General features: G+C 33.5%; 1 protein-coding gene and 1 pseudogene across 5 annotated transcripts; both read left to right on the forward strand.

The window, feature by feature from the left end:
* Window positions 1-9680: 9680 nt before the first annotated feature.
* Window positions 9681-12622, forward strand: LOC107938072 (formin-like protein 4; annotated as a pseudogene).
* Window positions 12623-13557: 935 nt separating this feature from the next.
* LOC107938066 (ribosomal RNA small subunit methyltransferase G) lies at window positions 13558-20042 on the forward strand. Of its 5 annotated transcripts, none has more exons than XM_041091552.1 (8): window positions 13589-13966; window positions 14052-14241; window positions 14366-14475; window positions 14714-14792; window positions 14900-14967; window positions 15393-15459; window positions 17347-17433; window positions 19611-20042. In XM_041091552.1, exons 1-8 carry the CDS (start codon window positions 13724-13726, stop codon window positions 19619-19621), a joined length of 855 nt encoding a protein of 284 aa, XP_040947486.1. In that variant the 5' UTR covers window positions 13589-13723; the 3' UTR covers window positions 19622-20042. The 5 variants fall into 5 exon arrangements, with proteins under 5 accessions (XP_016726595.1, XP_040947486.1, XP_016726596.1 ...); XM_016871107.2 differs by having other exon boundaries at window positions 13643-13966; window positions 14049-14241; window positions 19611-20038; XM_016871106.2 differs by lacking the exon at window positions 19611-20042 and having other exon boundaries at window positions 13558-13966; window positions 17347-17834.
* Window positions 20043-20969: the final 927 nt, after the last annotated feature.

Consider the following 20969-nt stretch of genomic DNA (forward strand, 5'->3'; position numbering starts at 1 on the left):
TGAATTTCTCGTCTCTGCCTTCTGACTGCAATTGGCTCTGATTGCTGTTGAGGTTCTTGGGTAGAAACCTCTTCCTCATCTGACTCTGCATCTGCCAATGAAGAATCACTAGTGGTACCTTTTGCTGGAATTACCACACTCTGCTCAAACTCCACCTGCTGCGGAGTACACTCCACCTGCTGCGAAGTACTACTCACTCCTTCTGGATTTACCTTATTCAACATGGCAGATTCATGAAAGGTAACATCCCTACTGATTATCGTCTTCTTTGCCTCTAGACACCACAAACGATATCCCTTAACACCAGCATTGAAGCCCATGAATAGAGCCTTCTTTGCTCTTGGATCTAACTTTGATTCTTTCACATGATAATATGCAATAGAACCAAAAATGCGCAAGGTGTCATAATCAGTAGCAGGTTTTCCATACCATTTCTCCAAAGGAGTCTTGCCATTTATAGCAGATGATGGCAAATGATTGATGAGATGTTGAGCGTACGTCACAGCCTCAGTCCAAAACTTTCTATCTAATCCAGCATTAGATAACATACATCGAACTTTCTCCACAAGCGTTCGATTCATACGCTCTGTCACCCCATTCTGTTGCGGTGTTCCACCTACGGTGAAGTGCCTTACTATGCCACAATCTTGGCATATCTTCAGGAAAGGATCGCTTTTATATTCTCCACCGTTGTCTGATCGGAGAACCTTAATCTTCCTTCCTGTCTGATTTTCAACTTTAGTTTTCCACTTAAGGAAAACTTCAAGCACCTCATCTTTGTTCTTCATAGGAAACACCCAAACTCGTCTGGAAAAATCATCAATAAAGGTGACAAAATAACGTCTTCCTCCAAGTGATGGAGTCTTGGACGGTCCCCATACATCAGAATGCACATAATCCAGAATACCTTTAGTATTGTGAATCCCAGTGCCAAATTTCACCCTTCGTTGTTTTCTCAGAACACAATGCTCGCAAAATTCAAGTTTGCAAGTCTTTGTACCTTTCAATAATCCTTGCTTGGCTAGAGTTTGCAAGGATTTTTCACCAGCATGGCCCAAACGCATATGCCACAGCTGTGTTGCCTCAGCGTCCTTCTTGGTACTCGTAATTGCTGCTGCTGTTGTCCCGACCACTGTACTACCTTGGTAGTAATACAGATTGTTCTTTCTTATGCCTTTCAACATCACCAATGCTCCTGAAGTTGCTTTAAGAACTCCATCTCGTATTGTCACAACTAGGCCTTTAGATTCTAACGACCCCAAAGAGATGAGATTCTTCTTCAACTTTGGGACATATCGTACATCCCGCAAAATTTTAGTAGATCCATCATGACTCCTCAGTTTAATTGAACCTATCCCGGCTATTTTACATGTGTTATCATTACCCATGTAAACAACCCCTTCATCTAGTTTTTGAAATTCAAAGAACCATTCCCGAATGGGACACATATGATAGGAGCAACCAGAATCCATGATCCACTCATCTGCATATAATGTTGAAGATGTCATACTAAGAGAAAAGTCTGACTCTGCTTCACTATTGCATTCTGCAACATTTGCATCTTGCGGAGTCTTCCCTTTTTTCTTCAATTTTGGACAATCTTTCTTCCAATGTCCTTTTTCTTTGCAAAAAGAACATTCATCTTTGGCAACAGCTCGACCTTTGGACTTTCTTCTCTTCCCCTTAGACTGACTTTGCTGACGACCTCTTGTTACCAATGCTTCCACTGCTGCTTCACCTGAACCTTTCAACTTATCCTTTCGGCGTAGTTCATAGCTATACAATGCAGCAGTTACTTCATTGAAAGTTACTTCCGATTTTCCATGAAGTAGAGTAGTTTCAAGGTACTCAAACTCCTCAGGAAGCGATCCCAACAACATTAACGCCAAGTCTTCGTCTTCAAAAGTCACATCCAAATTCAACAAATCAGCCACCAGCTGATTAAAATTGGTAATGTGCTCGTTCATCGTGGTACCAGGAACATAACTGAAACGAAACAGTCTTTTCTTCATATGTAACTTATTTTGACTGTTCTTCTTCAGAAATTTCTCCTCCAATGCTTTCCACAATTTACTTGCAGAAGTCTCTTTACTGAATGTATACTTCTGCTCTCTGGAAAGACATGATCGAATTGTACCACATGCCAATCGGTTGATGGTCTTCCATTCTTTATCATCAACCCCTTCTGGTTTTTCTTCCTCAATGGCAATATCTAGACCCTGTTGAAAGAGGGCATCTAGAAGCTCACTTTGCCACATGCCGAAATGACCTGTTCCATCAAAAATTTCCACTACAAATCTCGTATTTGCAGTTCCAATCCTCGGCAAAATGTACGAAGTGGAAGTTGTTGATATGGATGGTTTTTCTTCTGTCATTTTTGCCATAGCTTCTACTTAATAGCCACCAAATGCAGAATACCCACAAGCTTTAGGAAATGTTTCTGATGTGTAAGATCAGACTAAGCTGCAAACACAGAGCATACTACAAAACCTTGGCTCGGATACCAATTGTTGCGGAAGCGACGATAATATTAATAACAATATTATCAGAAATATTTAGATAATTATTATGCCAACAATTATACTAAGAAAATTCCCAGTTAAATTGGAGGGGTCACAAATGGTCCCGCTTAAAACCCAACAACTAGACAGAACTCACTTAGATATTTATAGCAATAATAACTAAATAAATATAACCAACATAAAGCTATTAAATATAAGCAAACAAATAAGAAATAAAATACCAGAGATTTAACGAGGTTCGGCCAATTTAGCTTACGTCCTCGGACACTACCAAATTAATATTTCTTCTAGAAATATTACAAAGGAGAAGATTTTGGGATGATACAACCAAAGGGGGAGGGGTTCTATATATAACAAACCAAACCCCCTCCCTTTCTATCTTTTCCTAATGTGGGATATTGCCAATATTCAACAGTTCATTATGCAGGTAAAATAAAAGGGCAAGTTTATATATATATATATATATATTTTTTTAATTTTTAAAATATAAAATTATTAAAATTGTATGTCTAGAATGAACTTAAACAAATAGAGATACAAATTCATCTGGTTCAGAAATTTTTTTTTTTTTTGTCTAGAATGAACTCATTGTTGATCCTCTTTAGAGGGTCCTGATTTCATTTAAGATGACAAGATGGGATTTTGTCCAGAACAACACATTTGTTGTTATTCATTTATCTATTATCTAATGGTAAATCTATCATATTTTTGGAGGATAAAGCACAAATTTTAAAATATTTCTAAAATTATTCAGATTTTTTTTAAATATTAGATTTTTATATTAGTATTTTTAAAATTAAAAAAAATTATTAAAAATTACACATCTAGAATGAGTTTAGACTAATGGACATCCAGGTTCATCTGAATTTAGACCTTCATTTGCTAAGATTCATCATGCATATGAAATAAAAAAAATTAATGTTATTTTTTAATTTTTTTAAAAATAAAGTTACTAAAAATTCATGTTAACTCAGACAAATTACAAATATCCAATTCATCTAACTCTGGACATCTATTTGTCTAGATTTATTATGTACATGAAATAAAAAATTAATATTTTTTTATAATTACAAAAAATACACATCTAGAATTAATTTAAATAAATGGACATTTAAATTCATTTGAATTTAGACATTCATTTGCTTAGATTCATTATGCACATTAAATAGGAAATCTAGTTTTTTATATTATTATTATTATTTTGAAATTCAAAAAATTATATTAAATACATTTTCTTTTAATTTTTGAAGACACATGGTGCTATTTTATTGGATGTTAGTAAAAGAGTTAATGACATCAATCATGTAACCAAAACGCACCAACTCAATTAATGGTTTTCAAGTTTTGTTACCAATTCTATTTAAAAAGAAGTTTGAAGGTTAAAATATGATAGCCTGCATTGTTTGCATTTTTCTTAGCTTTTAGCAATATTTTATGATTTTCTAGTTATTTAAGATTTAATATGTGTTGTATTGAATACTATTGGGGATGAAAATAGGAGTTAGTCACAAAAGAAAGAAAGATCGTTGAGGCAATCTGTAATACCTGTTTTCCGTCTCGATAATCGATACGGATAGAAAATGTTACTAGAATGTACGCAAAACAAAACCCTTCAAAATACTGGGAAAAAAACCTTAAGAAAATAAAATAAATTCTTTAAATCGTATTGAAGTCAACTTTTATAAATGACTTCAACATTTAGAAAATGTTTGAGGGGTTAGAAAAATAAACCCATGTTTTAAAAATAATTTCAGCTCATTTAGAAATTGTATACGGGTGATTGGAAGCCTTTGGGATAAAGTGATGGTCTTAGTGGGCTCAGAAAGCCCAAAAGACATTCAAAATCATGTCCAAACACTTCCACATCATAACAACAAGTTTCAATTTAGTATAATACAAAATCTAAACTCATTTAAGCTCAAAGTACGAATCATGAACACATTTATATTAAATATATAAGGGAGAAAGCTCAAATAAAAATACAAATACAAATCGAAGTTATAAATACAAACTTCATCCTAAGTATTTATCTACATGCCAATATGTTTATTTTTACATTTAGAATTTTAGTAGCATATTGCTTCAAATGCAAGAGTCATGAAAGATGCATAAACAATGTTAGGATGACTCTTAGAAGATAGAAACGTAGATGTGATTGACTAGGTTGACAGTATATCAGATATGACCCAAGTAGAATAGATTCTGAATTTATTTATCGATTTATTCACTTATGACGTTCATAGTGTGACATACCTTAATCCTGAGTGGATGATGGATTATGTATGTGTGACTCGTATACTTTGATGTAAATAAAAGTACGAGTTCAAATAGATAAGGAACCGAAAGTTGGTGTGTTGGGTATACGACTTCTACAGTATGTAAAATCATTCAAAATAGTGGAATTCATAGCCCAATAAATGAGTAAATGATGTCCTCTCATTGGCATTACACGATAGATGAAAAGTAAACGTAGCCACGGGTCATTTGTCTTTGTGATAAATGACAAAATTACTAGTTGATAGTAATTTACTTTTTATGAAAGAAAATGTAATGGTTATCATGAGATAAAATAAGATCATATTGGAGAACGGATTTATCCTAAAGAGATTAAGGATGACCTGTGAGGGTAACACATTTATGACAAGGTCATTGAACGAGCATTGATCGAGTAGCGTTCGTAATGATATGTAATTATAGAAAGCTCAATCATGATACTATAGTGGAATGACTTCGTCATTAAATTAGTTTATGATTAGTAGGTAAAAAGTTGGAACTTAATTATAAACCATTTGAGCCCTAATCACATATGTCAATTCAGTCCCTCTGCTAGCTCGTTGAAATCAGAAAAGAATTGCATTTAGAATAAAATGAACAAAACTGAATAGAAATGATAAAATTAGAGAAATGAATTACATTTGAAAAAAATATGGTTTCTTACTAAGTATGGAAATGACCTGAGAATTAGTTTAAGTTTTTCGAATTATTATTTAAGTAAATAATTGAAGTTCGAAAATAGAATTAAATTAATTTGTCATTGTGAATTTATTGAATATAGAAATTAAATATATTTTCTCATAGATTCTTTTACGGTAAAATCGTCATGACTTTAACAAAATTAGAATTGAGTTGAGAAAGTTATTTAATTGGAAAATTTATTTATTTATTTATTTATTTTAATAATATTTTTTGAAAATAGAAAAACATGCATCACGTTGGATTAAATTATAAAATATTGGGTTAAAAGTTTAGGAAGAACGTATAATTGGACCCAATACAAGAGAGACCCTAAAGCTCTCATAATATGTATAAGAGGCGGCTAACCCTAGTTAAATTCTCTCATAATTTAACTAGGGGATTGATTTTTCTATTAAATAAATATTATTTTTATTCTACTAATGCAATAGTAAAACAACTAAAAATACGAAAAAGGCAAGTGCACCTATCAATTAATAGTATAGTTATGGTGAGCAAAGATATCGTTCCCATGAGGATCAAAGGTACTAGTAATTATCGTCTTTCTATGATTTAACCGATAAATTGGGGTGATTGATTAAAAACTAAAATTAACTAAATTAATTAGCTAAAGAACACAACAAAGAACGAATTAGGAAAACAAACGATTAACAACAGAGAAGCGAAACAATACCTAGGAAAGAATCCACATAGATTTCATCTGTCATTATCAAACTGAATTAAACAACTTCTTCACTTAGTATCTTGATTCGTAGAAATCCTTAAATTATGCTAATATCTTTTTTGAGAGTAAGAGTAGTTGACTCTAGGTTAATTAATTGAAATCTCTTTCTAATTAAAACCTTTATTATCGTATTAACTCGATCTATGGATCTACTTGTTAGATTTGACTCTAATCTGGTAGATTTATGTCATCCTATTTATAGGATTGCATGCAACTTCACTCAATTATGCTAAATCTACTCTTAAATAGAGACTTTTCCTCTTCTGATTTAAGCACATCAAACATGGATTAATAGTTCGGAAATATTAAACCAATAATTAAGCACACATAATTGAGAATAAGATTCAAGTATTTATTGTGTAAAATAGAAATCAAAAGACAGAATTCATCATAAGGTTCATCTCCCCTAGGTATTTAGAAAATTAGTTCATAATCGCAAATAAAAACATCTTAAAGACAATATAACCACGAGAAATAAAGAAACTCATAATATACTTCAAAGAAATCAAAAGAAGATATTCAATCTTGATGAAATTTGTTTCAGATTCAACTTTAATGGTATTTTTCGAATTGTTTTCTTGAGCATTCTATGATGACTTACTCATCTCTTCTTATTTTTGTCATATATAGGTCTTAAAATGCCCGAATAACCTAAAAAAAAACATTTTCCCACATGTTTGGGGCGCGATTCGTGAAATCGACACGGTCTTGCACATGGCAATGTGACAGCCCATGTGGCTCACACAACCATGTGTCTAGCCTGTGTGAAATGGCCCAATCCGTGTGGCTCTTGAAACTTGCTCCGATTTTCTAAATTTCTCTCGTTTTTCACTTTTTTTTGCTCCCAAATGCTCTTGTAAGTATAGAAACATGATTTTAAAGGACTAGGAGCATAAAATTCACCATTTTATATCGAATAATCATCCAAAAACACATTAAGAATGAGATTAAAACATGTTATTTTTACCACTTATCATCTGCTAATTCAATTAGGGTTCTTTTATCTCTCTATATAAATAGATGACGCTAGTAAGGCTAACAAGACAAATAAAACACAACTTTGAGATATTATTATTATGCCATAAAATAGTGTAAATTTATTTTTTTAAGTATAAATTCTATTTTCTAATAATAACAATTCTACTAGTTTTTATAAGAGAGAGAGATTTACTTCCCTACTAAAAGTAAGAAAATTAATTTTGATTCTGTTTTTGATTCGTAATTGTTCGAGCCCACACTCGAAGTGATTTGTGGTACGATAATAGCGGAGAAGATCGTTTAGTTGAAAGTCGAGAATGTCAAGAATCTATCTCGCACAAAGTACATGTACTTTTTTGGAAGAGTTTAATGCTATAAATATCACAAACTGACTTAATTTTCAAATTTTTATTTTTTTCTCTATACAAGAAAACCGTTTTTTAACCGAATTTTTCCCAACACATACCACCATCACCACCATTCCTCATCATACCCTTCATATCATTACGATCTCTCCTCCACTATCAAAATCTCATAACCACCACCATAAACACCATTTTTTTCCTTTTCAACAACCATACCCAAAGCCTCTCCAACCCAAATCCCTGTTAATCAATGAAAATAAAAATAGGTTGAAAGAAAAAAGAGAATAGAATAAGCCAGAAAAGAGTAGAAAGAAGAGGAAAAATCAAAGGAGAAAAATTATAAAAAGTAAAGAAACCATTAAAAGGAGACTCGTCTAATAGAATTGGAGCCTCCAATGGTTTTCTTCCAAATCCATATGGTGGGTTCAATGCCAAGACCGAGAAGGACAATATACTTTGGAACTGTGGCAATTGAACGGTAGGAGAAGGAGATCGAAAAACATTACCTCCTAATTTCAAGGTGAGATTTGAAGAGTTTATGGCCTATTCACACAAAACTAACATGAGATTTAAGACAAGAAGTGAGGAGAGTTTTGGTGTGCCTGGTAGGGGTGAGCATTCGATCGAATCGAATCGAAAATTTTCGAGTTAATCGAGTTTTCGAATCTCATTTTATCATCCTAACTTTATTTGAAGTTTTCTCGAATCGAGTCGTGAGATGAAATTCGAATCGAATAGAATATATTTGTTCAAGTTAAATTTTAAAAAATAATTTTGGGTCCTTATAACCATTGTCACCCATCGTAATAAAATTTGTTCACCTTAATCAAAATTTTTATTAACTTTCATCACTTCATAATTTATTTATTAATTTTTTTATATATTGGTTAGCTTCTTTGCTTGCTTAGTTGTTTCAATTATCTTCAGATTCTTGTCACTATGTATTTTAGAATTAAAAAATATATTAAATGTAAAAATATGATTTTTTAATAAAAGTTATTTTAAAAATAAAATGTGAAATCGATACCAATATAAAATTTTAACACGAATATTTTATGGCATAATTAATAATTCAATTTTAATATAAATATTCAATATGACTAAACAATTCAATAATATAAAAAATATAAAATGTGAAATTTAATTTAATAATATAAATAGTAGATATAAATAAAATTATTACTATTTATGTTTAGTGATTTTTTTTGGATATTTTTTATTTTTTATTTGAGAGTAAAAGGTGAGAAGTAAAAGTTTAGGAGAAAAATAAAAAGTTTTGGGGAATAAAAGTTTGAGGGAAAGTAAATAAGGGGGAGTAAAATTTTGGAGGGAAAATATTAAAAAAAATTGGAGGGGGGAGGGTTTGGGATAGATGGGAGGTGAGATGGAAAGGGAATAAAAGTTTTAGGGGAAAAGTGGGAGGGAGTAAAAATTTTGGGGGAAAATAAAAGGTTTTGAGGGTTTTTGGGAGTAAAATTTTGAGAAAAAATAAATGGGAGAGTAAAATTTTGGTGAGAAATGAATTTTGGGTAGATTGGGGGGTTGGGAGGGGAGGGGAGGGGAGTAAAAGTTTTTGGGGAAAGTGGGAAGGAGTAAAAGTTTTGAGGGGAAAAGTAAAAAAGTTTGAGAGTTTGGGGTAAAAATGTAAAATATTATAGTTTGATATTCGAATTATTCGAATTATTCGAGTTATTCGAATTCGAAAATTCAACTCGATTCGAACTCGAAATTTGAAAAAAAAAATTCTAGTTGATTCGAATAACTCGATTCGTTTAACTCGAAATTCAAATTTTTTTTCGATTTTTTCGAGTCGAATCGAGTTTTGCTCACCCTTAGTGCCTAGTTGCCAAAGTAGACATCGATGGCAGCAAGTTGGAAAGGACATTTTTGTTTGAGAAGAAGAAAAACCTTTTTATTTTATTAAGAAATTTTTTTGGAGAGGTGAAATCAAATGGTAATAGGCATGCTTAAAATGAGAAAAAAATTTGGTGTACAAAATGACAACTTCTAAAAGTTGGGGAAGCATTTTTGTAGTTTACCCATACTTTTAAGGAACAAACTGCAATTTTGAAAAGGAGCGGGGGGGGGGGATCGTAAGCATTTAGAAGGAAGAGACAATGGAGAGTAAAAATAAATCGTCAAGCAAGCAACTACCTTCATTTAAATTGTAAGCAAAAGAATACCAGTTAGCAGGACTGGAATTACTCGCATCACATTGCCAGAAAAGAAAAGTTCACTTCCTTACTACTACTTTAGCAGCTCTATCTATAGTTTTCCCTCGAGATATCATGGTTCAGGCATGGCCATGTACTCTATTCTTCTTCTTGTTTTCCTCCGCTTATGCTATTGCTTTCTCTGAACCTTCACCTTCTCCCATGGAAATGCCGCAGGCTCTACTATCATCAGCATCTTCAAAAGCGAAAGTTGTGAAGGCCATTGTTGCAACTGCTGCAACTACTCTAGTTATTGCTTTCATTGTATTCTTCTTCTTCTTCTTTTTCAGAAGGATTAGAAGAGGGCGATGGTGGCCGAGGGGTAAGTATGAATCAAGCTTTCGTCGAGAAGCTGTGGTGATTCCGGATGAGTTCAAGAAGTATGGTGGAAAAGCGAAAGGATTGGCGGTTGAAGAAAACGGTAGAGAAGTTCTTTGTATGACAAAACTTGATAATCGACGACTAAAGAATGAATTCCCAAAGGTCATGTTTAATCCTAGCTATGCCTACGAAGAAGACGAAGATGAAAAAACGATGGATACTACAGTTGAAAGATCAAAAGACTCAGAATCTAGAGAGGATTTTGAGTTCTTCGATGAGCCATCTTCTGTGATTCTGCCTCCGGTTTCAACACCACCACCATCAGAACTATCGCCTGCAATGGTTTCAATGAAGCAGACAACTCCAAATCCTCCCCCTCCATCGATAATGCCACCTGCACCGCCAGCAGCAGACCTCTCTGCTCCATTACTAAAACCCCCAGCAGCACCAAGAGGCACGGCGAGCAGGAATAGGCCAAGCACATCGCCGGAGAGGCGGAGAGGGGCTGGCTTTGGCCAGTTGAAGCTGCGGCCTCTGCACTGGGATAAGGTTATAGCTGATTCTGACCATTCCATGGTTTGGAATCAGATCAAAGATGGATCTCTAAGGTGACTAACTATATAGTCTTAAAACATATTCATGCTTATTCATTCATTGTCTTCTTACTGACTGTTATTCTACGTTCAGATTTGATGATGAGATAATAGAAACTTTGTTCGGATACACTACTGCCAACCACAAATCGCCAGACAGTAATAACATATCGTCTACTCCAGGTAGTTCTGGCAACACCCCAGAAGCTCAGGTTTTCATTCTTGAGCCTCGGAAGTCGCAGAACAGTGCAATAGTGTTGAAATCTCTTGGGATATCTCGTACGGAAATTATTGGTGCCCTCCGTGAAGGTCAGGGACTGAGTGCTGAGACCCTGGAGAAACTAACCAAGATTGCTCCAACCCGAGAAGAAGAAGCTAAAATCCTCCATTTCAGTGGCAACCCTATGGGACTTCCAGATGCTGAATCATTTCTTTATCATGTCCTGAAAGCTGTTCCTTCAACTTTTATACGTATCAACGTGATGCTTTTCAGATCAAATTATGAATTGGAATTTCTGAAACTCAAGGAATCCCTACAAACACTTGAGTTGGCCTGCAAGGAGCTAAGAAACAGAGGACTATTCTTAAATCTCCTGGAGGCTATCTTGAAAGCCGGTAACAAGATGAATGCAGGAACAGCAAGAGGAAATGCACTGGGTTTCAACCTTAGCGCCCTTCAAAAACTCTGTGATGTCAAAAGCACCTATGGAAAGACAACGCTTCTACACTTTGTGGTCGAACAAATTGCTCGGTCCGAGGGTAGGCGACGTGGGACCAACAGGATTTTCTGCACTAATGGTGAAGTGAATTCTGAAAAGCTGATGCCAGAAGAGGAAGACCGAGAATATTTGATGCTAGGTTTACCAGCACTAGCAGCCTTAGGGTCCGAATTTTCCAATGTAAAGACAGCAACTACCATAGAATACGAGAGTTTCATCAATCTGTGCTCCAACCTGACAAGCCGTGTTGCAGAAAGCAAGCAACTTCTAGCATTCTGTGGTAACAGTGAAGAAACTGATTTTGTAATGGAAATGGAAGGGTTCTTAGAGAAATGTGAGGATGACCTGAAGGTAGTCCAAGAGGAACAAGTAAGGGTCATGGAACTCGTGAAGAAGACAACAGAATATTACCAAGCGGGATCTTCCAAAGTGAGAGGAGCGAATCCGCTTCAACTCTTTGTTATTGTTAAAGTTTTTCTCGAGATGGTTGATCGAGTACGTGCAGACATTACAAGAAACTGCGGCATACAAATGGGATACACAGTCCAGGATCATTGCCACCACTAACACCCCCTAGGAGGAACCCCCTTAATAAATTTTCGTTCACAATTCATATCATCGAAGATGTCTAGAACAACCTTCTAGTGAATCTGATGATGATTTCTACAAAGAGTTTGCTTCAGCTCTCTCAATTTGATTAATGAAAAGGAAGTGAAATTAGAAGTCAAAAGTCTGGAAATAGGCTTTCATTGTGAGGTAATCTTTGGAAGTTTATCAGCTTGTACAATCTGCCCTTCATTTCATTAGGCTGAATTAGGTGAAGACAAATAAAAAGTTCAATTGGAGATTCAGTGAACTTATTTTCAAATCCAGTTCATATATTCCAAATGCATCCGTTTATATTAAGCTATGACTTGTTAGTAAAGATGAGGTAACATACAGCACCAACCACGGGCAAAAGCACAATAAGATTGAATTGTGACTACAACCTGAGGTTCCCTTTCTCAAGGTACAAAACCATGAGATATACTTCACCTTCGAAACAGTGAATTCTCAAGGTACAAATGCAATCTTTGCAACTACACAGTGAATTATCACTGAGCCAATACCTTCAACCACTCAACCACATTATTTACTCCAACACCTTTTAAAGAAATTGAACTACATTGACGATTTAAATCAATGAATGAATGCAGGCATCAATTTTGCATCAATTTTATTAAGACACCCATTATAATGTCTCGACAAGCAGCTGGGGTTATTTATTGGTGGTTGAATATAGTTTTTTTTTCAATCAATTGCTTTAATTCAATGCCAGAAACTATTTTAATGCCTTGTCAAAATCTACACGTCTTTTTTATTTATTTCCCCCTAATGGTCGTCTAGATTGCTGGTAAGAACAGCGGTGGCTTGAATCCAAGCAATCAAGTTCGGATCTATGTCTCCTGCTTCTTGTTTCAGGTCTAATTTGGGCTTATGCCACTGCCACATCCTCGTAGTACAAGTAACCAAGAACTGTTCTACCCCATACTACTAAACTAATTGTTGAGTTATTAACCAAGCTGTTGATGTAATGAGTAGGGCAAAGGAGGGGAGAGATGAAATTTGGTTAATGATGAAAGGTTCACAAAAGGACAAAAGGACAAAAGGAAGTGCTTAGACTCTAATGGTGAAGTGAGAATCCCCTTCTTCTAGCGAGGGGAGCCATATGTATATATATATACTCCCAAATAAGTGTTTTCTTCGTAGTGTTCAAGAGATAAATCATAAAAAAATTTTGATGCTTATGTTGATAGATATTTCTTAAGTCATTTGTCATCTTATCAAGTTTTTATAGTCTACTTGGTGACAAGTCGATGAGTCTTACACGTGGTGAATGAGATATGACCATTTAACAAGGTCTCTAGTGAAGTGAGGTGTATAAAAATTACCTGTAAGAGAAATGTCATAAAAAAATTTGATTACTCATTTGTAATAAAAAGAAAGTTTATATACCCATTTGAGAAAAAAATATTATTTAAATATTAATTTGTGGACTAAATTTTTTTAAATAGATTTAATAGTTTGATTAATGCATTAATTAAAAGAAGTATCAGCTTAAAAAAATAATTTAATTACCATAAGTAAAAAAATAAGAAAAAAGAATAATATCTGAGTTAAGCCAAAAAAAAAATTGTCCAGAAAAAGTATCAATTTATTAAAAAATCCAGTCATTTCCAGGTGGGATAAATTCTTGCTTAGTGCTTACAAAGCCAAAGGCGAGTCCTAGATAGTGAATGTAGACTGTTCTGAAGGGGACGAGCGAGCGCTAAAAGATGTTTTATCGTTGCAAAATCCTCAACGTTAACTTCCCATCATCTATGTCTCTGGGAACTTTCGTCAAACACCTTCCATTTTCCAAACCTAAAACCTCACTTCCTCCTCAAAGACTCAACTTTAAATCTCTAACCACCACCACTACCTGCGTAACACGCAGCTCTTCCTATTTTGAAACCTTAAACTCCCGCCAAAAGGACCAGATTCATCTCTACGTAGACGCTTTACTTCAATGGAACCAGGTAATAGTATGAAAAAACTGTCGAAACTTTGAAATTTGTGTGTTTCTTTTTCCTTTGATGGGTGTTTGTTATTTCTTTGCTGAAGATGAATCTCACCGCTGTCAATGAAGTTAATGAAGTAATGGAAAGGCACATTGAAGATTCCCTAGCAATTATCCCTCCTATACAAAACTCTTATATCTCAAGCTGTAACAATTCATTTGACAACCTTAGGATTGTTGATGTTGGAAGTGGTGCGGGGCTTCCTGGCTTGGTTTTAGCTGTTGCTTGTCCAGGTTGACTTCTTACTTCACTTTACATGTTCACGTATTTTAGTCTTTGAATTCGTTTCTAATATTTAGTAAATTTGCATGTTGATTCCATTTTTTTTGTATATAAATATTACGCTAAAATATGTAGGTTGGGAAGTAACATTGGTTGAATCTATGAACAAGCGATGTCTTTTCTTGGAACATGCAGTGAATCTTATCGGTTTGTCCAATGTTCAGGTTGTGAGAGAAAGAGCAGAGGTATTGTTTCTGTATTCCTTCTATGGGTTCAGTAATGATTTGAGATTGAAGATCATTGTAAAAGGGCTTGAATTTGAGTGCATTACTCAGCTTTATGCATTTGGGGCACTAAGCATGGGTAATATGCATGCCGTAATTGTTTCAGCGCATTGCTCAACACTCCTTATATGGGTTTTGTAATTATTTGAGTGCACTAAGCATGGCTAATATGCATAGTTCAACCATTGTTATAGGACAGAAATTGGGGCAGGATTCCAACTTTAGGGAGAGATTTGATGTTGCAGTGGCCAGGGCAGTTGCAGAGATGAAAGTTTTGGGTGATTATCATATGCTAACTTCTTATATTGAAATTATTTTTGTTTATCCTAGACTGCAAGCTCTAGTACTGCTTATACGGGTTCTTTTGGTTTCTTTTGTTTTTCAGCTGAATACTGCCTTCCTCTTGTTCGTGTTGGTGGCTTGTTTGTAGCTGCAAAAGGTCATAATCCTCAAGTATGTATTTAGATTTCACCTTGGAAATGACTTAGACGATGGAGTAATTGTTCTCAGCATTAAACCCTTACTTTAGATACTATTTTGGTTGTTAGGATAAGAAATAGGTACGCATTGCTTTTATAGAAATCCCAAACAATTTTCATCCATTTTCTGATTTGACCCAAATTTTAAAGTTCTAACATTTCATTATGAGCTGTTTTTAGGCACCAGTTTATCTTTTATCTTATATACTTATCCCATGTTGGCTTGGTGATTCTTTCTCTAAAACCTTGTACATGATCATTTCTCCAGTCAACTAGAAGTAAAATTTTGTGAAGGAAATTCATTTTTAACGAACCTGTCGTTGTCTTGTATATTGAATTTCTCTTAATTATATGTCTCTGGTTATTAATTTGTCTTTTGTATTTTCTGAAATGTAACAGGATGAAGTTAAAAGTGCAGAGAGAGCAACCAAATTGATGGGTGCTTCGGTATTGCAACTCTGCTCAGGTATCTTTTATCATATATCCTACCCCAAAAAAAATGTCACATTTCAGTTTTAGCTTTGTCAGTGGTATACTATGTTATTTCAGCTTGTGAGCGTGTAGGATATGATATGTGTCCGCCACAGAGAATTAATGTTTTAAAGTTTTTTCATATACTTGGATGATCATACTTGTAAACTGCCATATCCAAATATGTTAAGGAAAATGAAGAGTTTGAGTAACAGGTGGCATGTTATGCATAATAGATAAAAGTAAGCAGGTCGTTGTTTGTCTTATAACTATTGCATCATTGCCTTGCATGGTTCCATTGACCCCCATAGGTTTCACCAGTAAGTAAAGTAAGTTAAATACTTCTGGGTTCATTACTCTCTTCCAATTTAAAATACATGCACATCATGCACTTTTACTAGATTAGTGCAGGACAAAGTCATTCATTGTGTTCTGGTCTAGATCTTTATCTCTGATGGATAAATAGAGTGATGGGCCCTGCTATTGTTATTGTTATTCAAATAAAAAGTAATAAACCCCATTTCTTTTTGTTGTCTACTTTTCCTTGTATAAAATATGGTGAAACCTTGCCAAGACTGAAGAAAATGATTCTGTTTTCGGTGGTAATCGGATGTGAACATGTGTGGTTAACTTCATACTTCAATGAAGTTTATTCATTTTTAGGAGATGTAAAATTTTGGGCATTTGTATCGAAAGATTTTGAAGGAGTAAGCAGAGGGGATCTGAGGGACCTATGAGGATGATTATTTGTCTTAAGGAAAATGAAGAGTCTGAGTAACATAGGTAGCATGTAGTGCATATTTGATGAAAATAAGCAGCTCAATTGCCTGTAACTATGGCATTATTGCTTTGCATAGTCCATCGAGCCTCATTGTTTTCGTCAGTAAGCAAAGTAAGTTAATACTTCTGGTTTCATTACTCTCTTTCAATGCAAAATCCATGTACATTTTGCGCTTTTACTAGATCTATTGCAGGACCCAAGTCATTCCTTACATTCAGGTCAAGATCTTTATCTCTGATTGATAAATAGAGTAATGGACCTCGCTATTGTGATTCAAGTAAAAAGGCAATAAAACCCATTTCTTTTTGTTGTTTACTTTTCCTTTTGTAAAATATGAAGAAACCTTGGTGAGACTTTGAAGAAAATGATACTATTGTGGGTGATCATCTAATGTGCACATAGGTGGCTAACTTCATATTTCTATGAAGTTAATTCAATTTTAGGAGATGCAAAATTTTAGGCATCCGTATCAAAGGTTTCCGGAGGAGTAAGCAGATTGGATCTGAGGGACCTGTGAGGATGGTTATTTATGTTAAAACGAAAATGATACAGATTACTGTGCTGGAAGAGTGAAGGGATTTGGGCTTTGTAAGGACTGTCTGGTGAGATCAAATTGTACATATGCATAGGCAGACTTACATGCCTGTCTACACATGCACATGCCTAGTGAATGTAATAGCAAGCACCAAATGGTCAGCTAAATTTCCAATTGAATTTTACAGATTGGCCTTGGACACAAAGATCAGGCTTTTCCATAGTTCTAGAAAGTTAAGTGAAGTATAAAAGCTATTCTTATAAAGAAAGGGTAGAAAGGTTTGGTCATTGTTTGCAAAATTTGGATTTCCCCATGACAGAAATGTTATCTTTGTAATTCCTATTCCTTTTTCCTGGTTCCCAAAATGACATTTCTCATTTTGGATGTCCTTTTAATAAGATCTTTCATTTTTGTTTAGATAATAAGATCTATTTAACTTTATAATCATTTTCTCTTTTCATTCATTTAATTATTTAGTTCAATTTTCAAAACAAACCTTGCATTTATAGCATGCCTTTATGAAGTGATGTTAACCTTTTCTATGTTTCTTGGCCAATTTCATGTAGTGGAATCACACAGCCCACATGGACAGAGAACTGCTATCATTTGCTTAAAAAATCGCCCCACACCAAGAAAATATCCACGTGATCCAGGTACACCAACAAAAGAACCACTCTAATAATTAGGGTGTCAGTTCTGCTGTCTTCTTTAGTTTGTTAGGCTTCCTGCACCTCCAAATGTATATGACTTCTTTTCTTAAATTATTCTTTCTTTTAGTGACCAACTTGGTCATGGCTTCACAATAGGCTTAAGACTTTATCCTCTGCAGTCTGGAGAGACTAATGACTTGTGTAGTTTTTCTCTCAATATATTTAGCTTTTGTGTCAGTGTCGTGTTTCGTATTGCTTTTGTAGTTGTTCTTTCTATGTTATGTTTGTGTCGTGCGATCGTATTGTATCAAACATTATCAAGTATAGCATCTAATAGCTGCATATGCAGTGTCTGTGTATGTTTATGATACAGAATTGGCCCTAAGTTGTTGATTATTGGTTAATTAATCATGTCAATATGAAGTTGATTTGGCAAAGGAAATCTTGATGGCTTGCTGCTATTTACAAGCTAATAATGTTTCTCATCTTCATCCATCTAATGTATGTCAAAAGAATCAGTCCCGTTAAGCACTTGATATGGCTCATAGATATCATCAGATCATGAAACAAATTCTTCAAGAATTGTTTATGTTGAATTTGGTGATGAATATTTGTAGATTTCTATTTGTATTTTCAATTTTTATATATATGATGAATACGTAAGTCATTAATGAAATGAATAGTTTGGATAATATAGACTATAATAGTGGAATATAATACAAATATTTTTTATTGAAGGAAGCATTAGACAAATAGTATACCTATTTACCTGTATAGATGATCCAAAGCTGCTTTTATAGTAATATATTTATATATAATAAAGAGGGTGGGTTTTGAAAACAGCAATTGGTGGGAAGAAATTAGGTTAGATAATGGAGAGATGAGAATAGTGACATTTACCTAATTTCTCAGCCACTTGTATAGTAGGATTTTTGAACATAAGACATGGTGAGAATATTCAATCATCCTCAAAACATACCTTTATTGTATCCAAATAACCTTTGATTTGTACATGGTGTAAATAGATTTATCTATCTATGCAAAAGTTGGTTGTATATTTTAATTTATTTCTTATTTTTTAATATTTTATTAATAATATGATTAAGAAATTAAAGCATAATAATTTATAAGTTAGGGTTTAGCAATTTTTTAAACTTTGACATAATATTTTTTATGATCTTTTTTATGTTAATTAATAACTTAACAATATTTCAAAAAAAAAAAAGAGTAAAGGATGATTTGATTGATATGAAAAATGTTTTATTTTTTATATTTGATTGAAATTATTTTTTATTCTCTAAATTATTTTTTAAATGGTAATAAATCAATTAGAAAGTGAAAGGTTTATAGGAAAGAGATAAATTGTAATAAAACTAAAAATGATTTGATTAAATTGAGCCTTACTTAATTGTTAAATAAACCAAATTGCAAGAGAGAGTGATTATAAAGTATGTTTATATATAAGGTAGAATAATAACCTTTTACACATTTATTCAATTTGACCTCTATTAATTTATTGGGAGTAAATTATTATTTTTTAAACTAATAAGGTTAAAAGAATCTATTAAACCCTTTTAAAATTTAAAAATTATTTTAAAATTTATAAATTTTTTATTAAAAAATAACAATACCGACCTATTAAAATCTAATGGTTATAAGATTTTAAAAATAAATTTGACCCCTGCTCTTTTATTGGGTTGGTAATTTTTTTTAAATAAAATTTTTATAATTTTATAACATTTTTTTAATAAATTTGTTTTTAAATTTTATGATTTTTAATAATTTCCAAATTTCAAAGGGCTTTAATCAATTTTTTTAAATTTGTTACTAAGACCTTTTTGACTCTTTAGCATTATTAGTTGAAAATTTTCATTCATAAATATTTATTTGATTTAAAATTTTCAAGAAAGAATTATTAATAAAAATACGTATTTATCACTTAACGTTGAAAATATTAAGTTGATTTAATATATCTTAATCATAAAAATTGATCTTAATTCATGTTTCATTAACAAGAGTAGCTAGATAATATTCCATGAGGCTTACTAAGCTTTATACTTAACGAGCTATTGTTTCTTGCGCATAGGTTTATTTTGATCTTGAAGCCTAGCTTACCCTGAGGATCACTGACTCGCACCATTGCGAGATTACGATAGTAATGGATTTTTGTATTTGTGTAGGTGGCTCCTAGTGGCATGTGCTAGCCGTGTAAAGGAGCTCACAATCAAGGCACACTTTGATGATCTATCTTGTTCATTGGGGGTCATTCAACCTGACAGGACCGTCCATTTACTGGGAAGAGACTCAAGGCCCGTCTATTTGGATCCTAATTAAAATGTAAACACTCTAGTAACTTGTATTTTTACCAGGATAATTATTTTAAATCCTAAAGGATGAGAATGTATAGAGTTTAAATTCCTTAGGACTCTCATATTGTAGATAGACACTAATGTCAACCATTGATGTAACTCAATTTGTACAGTTGGTTGTTTCAAAAAAAATTGTACAATTGGATATGTTGGATTTGGTACCTTGAGTGTAGTTTATTCGTTTGTAAACTTGTAATTTTTTTAATAGATTGGTTAATAAAACAATTCATGGATTACGTTAATATACTTTGTATAATTGTCCTCATGTGATTTTTGCATGCAAAGTAAAATAGAAGCAAATATTAGCTCACTGGTTATCTAATGTTTAAACTAATACTAAGCGGTATTACGTGATCAAATCGTAATACGAAAAAAATAGCTTATATTAGTAGACGAACCTAAACATGCCCTTAGTCTAATAAAAAATGAGCAAACCAATTGAAAGACTAATATGTTATCTATCAAGTCCAATTGGGGAGATGCCTTGTCTTGAGCATCAGAATGAATGACTTCCAGAAGATAGAGACATAAATGTGATTGACTAGATTGACAATACATTGGACAGGACCCAAGAACAATAGATCCTAAATCTATTTATGGATTTATTCACTTGTGACATTCATAGTGTGGCATACCTAAATCCTGAGTGGATGATGGACTATGCACATTCATAGTGTGGCATACCTAAATCCTGAGTGGATGATGGACTATGTATGTGTGTGACAAATATACATTGATGTAATTAAAAGCCTGTGTTCAAATAGATAAGGAATCAAAAGTTGGTGCGTTGGGTATACAACTTCTGCAGTATGTAACGTCATTCACAACAGTGGAATTCGTAACCTAAGACATGGGTAAATGATATCCTCTCATTGGCATTACATGGTTGATGAAAAGTAAATGTGACCATAGGTCGTTCGTCTTGGAGATGAATGACTTGATTACTATTTGATAGTAATTGACTTTTCATGAAAGAAGATGTCATGGTTACCATGAGATAAAATAGGATCATATTGGGAGAATGAATTTATCCCAAAGAGATTAAGGATATCCTATGAGGGTAACACACTTATGACAAGGTCATTGGACGAGCACTGGTTGAGTTGCTTTAGTAATGGTATGTCATTGGATACACTATAGTGCAATGACTTCGTACAAAATGAGTTTACA

The sequence above is a fragment of the Gossypium hirsutum genome, chromosome D04 (assembly GCF_007990345.1).
Source record: "Gossypium hirsutum isolate 1008001.06 chromosome D04, Gossypium_hirsutum_v2.1, whole genome shotgun sequence".
NCBI lineage: Eukaryota > Viridiplantae > Streptophyta > Magnoliopsida > Malvales > Malvaceae > Gossypium > Gossypium hirsutum.

What these genes read in the sequence shown, in the direction of transcription:
- LOC107938066 (XM_016871105.2), top strand. Translation starts at nt 13,724, where the DNA reads ATGTTTTATCGTTGCAAAATCCTCAACGTTAACTTCCCATCATCTATG. An exon ending in CTTTACTTCAATGGAACCAG is followed by an intron (nt 13,967 to 14,048) that starts GTAATAGTATGA and finishes ATTTCTTTGCTG; the next exon opens with AAGATGAATCTCACCGCTGT. An exon ending in TTGTGAGAGAAAGAGCAGAG is followed by an intron (nt 14,476 to 14,713) that starts GTATTGTTTCTG and finishes GTTATAGGACAG; the next exon opens with AAATTGGGGCAGGATTCCAA.